Here is an 8183-nt window from a genome sequence, read left to right as displayed (position 1 = left end):
AGATAAGAATGAACTTATTTCCTGAATTCCATTGATAATTAATAATCTCATGTACACACTTATAGCTCTACATTATCCAGGTTTATATTCAGTGTTTAGCAGAAGGCTCTATCTATGACAATGTGATGATATGTGCTGTGGAATCCCCACATCTTCAAGGTCCATTCATAAAACATTAATTCGGCTTTGTGTTAAGAAAAAAAAAGTATAAAGCATTTGTAGAAAAATAGAATTTTATTCTAAAAACACAGCAAATATTTACTTCTTTTCCATACATTGTCTATAACAACGAGCCCACGATTCAAAACACACTGTGCTAATATAAATTAGAGTATAAAACTGTACACTTATTTACACTAATCACAAGTCAATCTTAAAACAATGGTCTCTTGTGATATACGTTTGGGTTTCATTCAAGAAATAACTGATTGCATGGGACACAACCTGGTCACGAGTCAAAAGGATCAAAACTGAAGGAGATTTAACCGAGTGCTCATCAGCAATGCTGCAGTAGGCTCAATAACACCGCTCCAAACCCCATTCATGGTGTTCACGTCAGGGACTCGATATCAGTGATCCTTGACACCACCGTAGGGAAAAAATGTTGGAATAACTTGGGGGGGACAGGCAGCATCTCTGGAGAGAAGGAATGGGTGACGTTTCGGGTCGAGACCCTTCTTCAGACCAAAAGTCACGGGAAAGGGAAAAGAGAGACGTGGGCGATAGTGTAGACAGATATAGAACAATTGAATTGAATGAAAGATAAGCAAAAGTGTAACGTTGATAAAGGAAAGGTCATTATTAACAGTAGCTAGGTGGGAACGAAAAGTTGGCGTGACTTGGGTGGGGGAGGGATGGAGAGAGAGGAGATGCAAGGGTTGAAGTTAGGGAAATCATATTCATAACGCTGGGTTATAAGCTACCCAAGCGGAAATTGAGATGCTGTTCCTCCAGTTTGCGTTTAGCCCCACTCTGACAATGGAGGGGACCCAGGATAGAAAGGCCAGTGTGTGGGAATGGGGAAGGGATACTTCCAGTGTGTATGTGAACACAAAGGGGTAGGGAGGGTGGGTTGGTGAGCCTTGTTCACAGGCCACACAAGCCCTACAATCATTAAAGAGCAACAGATACAATTTCCCCACTTTGTTCCACAGTAGCTCACCGCCACTGTCCTCTGATCTTTCAACGCTGGTTGAAAGCAGAGCTGTTCATTTATTAGGACGCAAGCCTAGACTGCGCGGTGAGAAATTAAAGTACGGGCGATTGGACTAATTTAAACATGCTTGAGTTTCCAATTTCACATCTCCGTTAGTGACGTTGAAATATTTGACTGCATTTTACGGCACTTCACACAAGGACAATGATCTCACCACATATGATGAAAACAAGAGTTTGTGCATAATCAACTATCCCTGTAATCTGAGGAAAAGCACTCTAATATCTGCAAGCATTTATTTGTCTTCGGGTGATGTTCACAGGGGCTGCTCGAGCCAGTCAACGATGAGATGCCGATGCCTTTTATGCAGCATAGTCACCAATCATTCTCCTGTAGTAGGTGGACAGAAAGATGTCGTTGTCGGACGGGCAGTCGCGGTGGCAGGAGCAAGTCTTGATGAACATCATCTTCTTCTTCATCAGTTCTCCGTCAGGACATTTAAACTCCACGTGGAGGGTGGTGGTGGAGTGAGGGGTGCAGCACCTGCCGTCCGTGCACACTCCGCAGAACTTGGGCCGGTAGGACCGCGTGCTGGTGCAGCCGGAAAATTCAAACTTCATCGACTTGGACAGCCTCGGAGTACGGACACACTTCTTGCCTTTCTGCGAAGGGAAGGAGGACAAGATAGTGTTAGTGATTTACTGGGAAATTCTACATCACCTACTGAAGAGCCATTCAATAGAGGAAAATCCTAAGCTGAATTACTCTTTGGATATTATATATACACACACACACACATAAAATATTAGATATATCTAATATTTTATATATCCAAAATATTTATATATATATCTTCTAATAATGTTGTAATATTACATATGTCATCTAATATGATATATTTATATCTGTGTGTGTTTCTATATTATAAGGATAAGGGGGAAATCCTTTAAAACCGAGATGAGAAGAACTTTTTTCACACAGAGAGTGGTGAATCTCTGGAACTCTCTGCCACAGAGGGTAGTTGAGGCCACAGTTCATTGGCTATATTTAAGAGGGAGCTAGATGTGGCCCTTGTGGCTAAGGGGATCAGGGGGTATGGAGAGAAGGCAGGTACGGGATACTGAGTTGGATGATCAGCCATGATCATATTGAATGGCGGTGCAGGCTCGAAGGGCCGAATGGCCTGCTCCTGCACCTAATTTCTATGTTTCTATACACACACACACACAATATATAAAATATTAGATATATATATCTTCTAATAATGTTGTAATATTACATATGTCATCTAATATGATATATTTATATCTGTGTGTGTTTCTATATTATACACACACACACACACATACATCCACACACAATCTATTCCATAGGTATTTCTTGTGTAGGAGCAGTAATTTGTAAAACTTTTAATACAATATAAATGGATGAGTTTCCATGATCACTGGACAACAGTCCTGAGGGCAGACCCCCCCTCTCTCATGGAAGCGAGTGTTTGACTGGGGTTAATGTGTTTGACTGGGGTCAATACCTTGATGCTGCGCTGGAGCTGGGTGTTGCAGGGACGGATCATGCACAGCCGGCTCTGCTTCTCCAGGCGGCATTTCTTGTTGTCGTTGGTCACTCTGGTGGAGATGTCCATTCCGCACTTCCTTGAGCACGCACTCCAGTCAGTGGTCTGGACAATACAGTTCTCACGCACTTGGCTCAAGTCAGGTCCATAAATAGCTTCTTGTCTATAAACTGAAACATTTTTTTTTAAAAACACGTTAAATAGGCAATAAAATCCCCTCTGCAAATCATTACATTGAGTACTGGGAATACAATGACTGCTGATAGTGCAAAGATTTTTACTTGCATTGGAGAAAGCTAAATCATAAGATGATAAGTGATAGGAGTAGAATTAGGCCATTTGGCCCATCAAGTCTACTCTGCCATTCAATCATGGCTGATCTATCTCTCTCTCCTAACCCCATTCTCCTGCCATCTCTCCATAACCTCCGACACACGTACTAATCTAGAACTAGCTCAAGGCTTGATATGTGCTACATTTCCTGACTGTGGTGGCATTGAGGACATTAGTATCGGGGTTAATAAGGTGTTACGTTTTTGGTTCTTAAACTGTATATTAGCGACAGGACTGATACGCTGCTACAGGTAAGAATTTCATTGTTCCATTATCGGTACTTATGACAATTAAAACACTCTTGTCTCTTCCATTACATTACCATAATTGGATGAAAAAAAGACACAGAGTGCTGGAGCAATTCAGCAGGTCAGTCAGCATCTCTGGAGCATGTGGATAGATTACATTTTGCATTGGGACCCTTCTTCAGTCACTCCAGCACTTTGTGTCTTTGTTTGTAAACCAGCATCTGCAGTTCCTTGTACCTCAAGTAATTAGGTAGGTGCCTGGTTACCGATGTTACATTTTACTCCAATGCTGCTGTCTAAATCTGCTGAACATACTCAATATCTGAATATCAGGATGATCAGCCATGATCATATTGAATGGCGGTGCAGGCTCGAAGGGCCGAATGGCCTACTCCTGCACCTATTTTCTATGTTTCTATCATATCTGAATATTTATGCACAGGGACACTGTTTAACAGCTACATTTTTGTGAAGATGTTTAGCAGCTACAGTTTAGTGAAGAGGCCCAGTTCATGAACAATAAAGAGTTAGTCCTAACCTGCCATGGCAGCATTGAAGACAGGTCGATCACGCCGTGTGTCACAAACCCACTCCTCGCAACATTTTCCAGGGATCTTGATCCGTCTGGGAGAGGGACAATCCGGGCTGGGCAGACGCACATCGTCGGAACAGAAAGGAACGCAGCCGATGGCTCCATCCATGCAAGTACACTGATACTTGCAGCTTGGTTGGAAGGTCTCCCCGCTCCTGTAGACCATTCCTCCCATGTCGCATGTTGCACCCTCCCTGGCTGAGAGACAATCACAGGCAGGAATTAGAAACAGAATCTCAAACATACATCTGGTGACCGCTCATCCACGCCAGCGTTCATCACCAAAAAGCACGTTAAGTGACGATCCCATTCTTGTTTGAGAGACATCGAGGCTTGCAAAAATTATGTGGCATTGTCTATATTGCAACATTTGGACGTACGTGTGTAGGAAAGGTTCTGAGGGACAGGGGCCAAAGATATTCGTCACTTTCAAGTAAAACTTCAAAAGACATTTGTACAGAGTATATGGATAGGCAAGACTTAGAGGGATATGGGCCAAATGCAGGTAAATGGGACTAGCTTAGATGGGGCATCTTGGTCAGCATGGACAACTGTATAACTACAATCACAATAACACTTTATTAGCCAAGTATGTTTCACCATATACGAGGAATTTCATTTGCCAAGTCAGTCATACAAATAAAAAGCAACGGAACACACAAAATACATTTTAACATAAACATCCACCACAGTGACCCCTCCACATTCCTCACTGTGATGGAAGGTGAAAGGTGACTTTCTCTGTCTAATATTGCCTTTGATACAAAGCATAGGATGCAGAAAATATTAGGTTCAACTCACTCACAGTTCAATAATCTTCCTGCAACGTTTGACCAAAGCTCAAGTAGTGGCAGAGGTGAAGTGTTAACTCATCTTCTCCCTCTCCCCAGAGAACCTGTCAAAGCCTGTTCTCTTCTGTTCTTAAGTGGTTGTGATAATGGTTTAGGGCAAACAGTTTGACCTCACCGCCCGAGGATTGTGCATTCAAATTCCATACTATTGACACAAGCCCATAATTTGAAACTTGATGCTGGAGTACTGAGTGATATGACATGGTTAATGTCCCGGTCCCTTAAAAGGGAGATTAACTGGAGAACTCCATTACTGTTGAGTTACTGCAGCACTTTGTGCCTATCTTTGGTATAACTTTGCTTCCACTCATTAAAAGAGTAAATCATCCTTGTTGCATTGCTGTTTGGAGGGACTGCAGAGGTCAGGTCGGCTACTCTTGTTCCTGCATTAGGGGTATGGGTATATTATTATCATCACATGTATAGTTGCTGCTACACTGACAACTCCCAGGCTGAAGGGGGGGGTGGGAGCTGCAAGTGTGTTTTGTATACATACAGTTGTTAACGTGACTCAAGTCTGACACTGACATAAAGTGCTGGAGGAACTCAACAGAGTCCTGGCAGCATCTGTGGAGGAAATGGACAGGCAACATTTCAGGATGTGACTCTCCCAACCTGAAACATTACATATCCTTTCCCTCCACAGATGCTGCCTGACCCACTGAGTTCCTCCAGTACTTTGTATTTCACTCAAGATTCCAGCATCTGCAGTTCCATGTATCTCGGAGTGTGACACTATTGAATGTACAGACACTAAAATGTTTAGTTTAGAGATACAGTATGGAAACAGGCCCTTCAGCCCATTGAGACAGCACTAGCCATTCACACTAATTCTATGCTATCTCATTTTCACATCCACTCCCTACACACTGGGGGGGGGGGGGGGGATAATAGCAGGCCAATTAGCCTGCTAACCCGCACGACTTTGGGACGTGGAAGGAAACCGGAGCACCCGGAGGAAACCCACTATGTCACGGGAAGAACGTGCAAACTCCACACAGGCAGCACTTGAGGTCGGGATCGAACGGGGATCTCTGGCTCTGTGAGGCAGCAACTCGACTGGCTGTGGTTCGGAGAAGTTGGTTTTTTTTGCACGGTTTCAGTTTTGTGTGTATGTATATATATATATTTGTTTTACTAACAAATGGAGTTTATTTAGCAATGAACAAAGGCGGTGTTGTTTGAGGAGGGGGTCTTGCCTTACTTACCCAGACAGATGCCGCCCTGCCGGGTGTTGTGTGTGGGCAGCTCGCAGTACAAGCCCCGGTGCCGGTCGCAGGGGAGCAGGGAGTTGCAATCGTCCCCCATTTGCCGAGCGCAGACCTTGCAGCAACCGCAGCCGTCAGTCAGCACACTCACCCCGGCCGGGCAGTGCAGGGGTCTCGGGTCACAGCGACAGGGGTACACGCACTCCTCGGCACCGGCTCCGGCTCCGGCCTGGAAAAGAATCACAACGTTAAAAAAAAAAGAAGAAAACAAGAACAATTAGACGGGGTTAGACACAAAATGCTGGAGTAGCTCAGCGGAACGGGACAGGCAGTATCTCTGGAGAGATGCTGCCTGCCCTGTCCTGTCCTGTCCCGCTGAGTTACTCCAGCATTTTGTGTCTATCTTCGGTGTAAAGCAGCATCTCATCTGCAGTTCCTTCCTAGAGTGACTACACCGGGTTCATACCACGCGTGAATAGGTTGGAGTTTAGAGACAGACACGGCATGGGGTTTTAAGAAGGAAACGGCAGATGCTGGAAAATCGAAGGCAGACAAAAATGCTGGAGAAACTCAGCGGGTGCAGCAGCATCTATGGAGCGAAGGAATGGGTGACGTTGCGGGCCGAAACCCTCCTTCAGACACAGCATGGGAACAGGCCCTTCGGCCCACCCAGTCCGTGCTAACCACCCTTCACTCGTTCTATGTTATTTCCATTTTCGCATCCACTCCCCATGCATAAAACTAGGGGGGCAATATACAAAGGGGCCAGTTAACCGAAAAACATGCTCGTCTTTAGGAGCACTCGGAGGAAACCCACACGGTCACGGGGAGAACGTGCAAACTCCACACAGACAGCACTCTGGCGGTGAGGAAGCAACTCCACCAATTGGAGAGGTATCCCAGAGTCAGTGGGTAGCAAGGCTCGGTTTAAAAAACAAAACTTGTTATAAACCCGTAGGTAGACACAAAGGTGCTGGAGAAACTCAGCGGGTGCAGCAGCATCTATGGAGCGAAGGAAATAGGCAACGTTTCGTCCCGAAACGTTGCCTATTTCCTTCGCTCCATAGATGCTGCTGCACCCGCTGAGTTTCTTCCAGCACTTTCGTCTACCTTCGATTTTCCAGCATCTGCAGTTCCTTCTTAAAACACAAGTAAACCCGCCCCGCTTCTACATAACGTATGCACGTCTAAAAATATTAATATAGTATCTAGCAATACATTTGCAAAACTTGGTTCAATTAGCAATCTGTTGTCAGAGTTTAGCGGAAGGTGGGTTTCTGCTCCACATAGAGGATGCATCTTGCACCCACCACCTAGTGGGAGAGCCTTCACTGTACAAAAACCTACCCAACTCAAGGCGAGGGTCAGTGCAAGGCACCATGCGAGCCGCGATTCCAATCCACCGGGCATTTTTAATTCTGAAGTTCTCCGCCTCTTAAAATCTCAAAGACCAAAACAAAAACGTGTCCGAAACTCTTCCAGAGCTGAAATTCTGCTGAGATCTCCGGCGTTCGGCGGCTGTTTAAATAAGCCAGGGAGAGGGCGGGTCACACCGCAGAATGGCATTCCTCAGCGGTCAGATGTGGCCAAGATTCCTCCCGCATGCTTTCAATTCCTGAATCCCAACGCGGTTTCAGAGCAGAACCACGAATGATTACTCGAAATGGTGTTATTTTTATTCAATAAAAAAAATGATCCCACTTAAAAGACCAGGAACTTCATATATATATATATATAACAAAAACATCAAATTAGTCTTCAAAGCCAAATGGGATGCTGGATCAATAGACAATAGACAATAGGTGCAGGAGTAGGCCATTCGGCCCTTCGAGCCAGCACCGCCATTCAATGTGATCATGGCTGATCATCCCCAATCAGTACCCCGTTCCTGCCTTCTCCCCATATCCCCTGACTCCACTATTTTTAAGAACCCTGTCCAACTCTCTCTTGAAAGAAATCCAGATATCCAGATCTGCAGTTCCTTCCACTTCACCCGTTCCTGCCTTCTCCTCATATCCCCTGACCCCATTATCTTTAAGAGCCCTATCTAGCTCTCTCTTGAAAGTATCCAGAGAACCTGCCTCCACCACCCTCTGAGGCAGAGAATTCCACAGACTCACCACTCTCTGTGATAAAAAATGTGTCCTCGTCTCGGTTCTAAAGGTCCGGTGATGAAGTGTGGGCTGAAGAGGCAAGATGTTTCAGAGGGGGGGAAAGGCACA

The 8183-nt window shown here is 45.0% G+C and overlaps 1 protein-coding gene across 2 annotated transcripts; it reads right to left on the bottom strand.

Moving 5' to 3' along the window:
- Positions 1–215: 215 nt before the first annotated feature.
- On the bottom strand, positions 216–7481 carry LOC129709884 (CCN family member 2-like). Of its 2 annotated transcripts, none has more exons than XM_055656536.1 (5): positions 7309–7481; positions 5962–6190; positions 3849–4100; positions 2688–2899; positions 216–1818 (listed from the first exon to the last, which is right to left on the bottom strand). In XM_055656536.1, exons 1-5 carry the CDS (start codon positions 7369–7371, stop codon positions 1519–1521), a joined length of 1056 nt encoding a protein of 351 aa, XP_055512511.1. In that variant the 5' UTR covers positions 7372–7481; the 3' UTR covers positions 216–1518. The 2 variants fall into 2 exon arrangements, with proteins under 2 accessions (XP_055512511.1, XP_055512512.1); XM_055656537.1 differs by having other exon boundaries at positions 5962–6184.
- Between the last annotated feature and the right edge of the window lie 702 nt (positions 7482–8183).

Source organism: Leucoraja erinacea, chromosome 26, assembly GCF_028641065.1.
Source record: "Leucoraja erinacea ecotype New England chromosome 26, Leri_hhj_1, whole genome shotgun sequence".
Lineage (NCBI taxonomy): Eukaryota > Metazoa > Chordata > Chondrichthyes > Rajiformes > Rajidae > Leucoraja > Leucoraja erinaceus.
This window is presented reverse-complemented; position numbering and strand designations above follow the sequence as displayed.

Excerpts from the sequence above, each read along its gene's own strand:
- LOC129709884 (XM_055656536.1), bottom strand. The coding sequence starts at position 7,371 with ATGCCCGGTGGATTGGAATCGCGGCTCGCATGGTGCCTTGCACTGACC. Across the intron at positions 4,101-5,961 it reads GCAGGGCGGCATCTGTCTGG|CCAGGGAGGGTGCAACATGC; the intron begins GTAAGTAAGGCA and ends ATTGTCTCTCAG. Across the intron at positions 1,819-2,687 it reads AGCTCCAGCGCAGCATCAAG|AAAGGCAAGAAGTGTGTCCG; the intron begins GTATTGACCCCA and ends TTCCCTTCGCAG.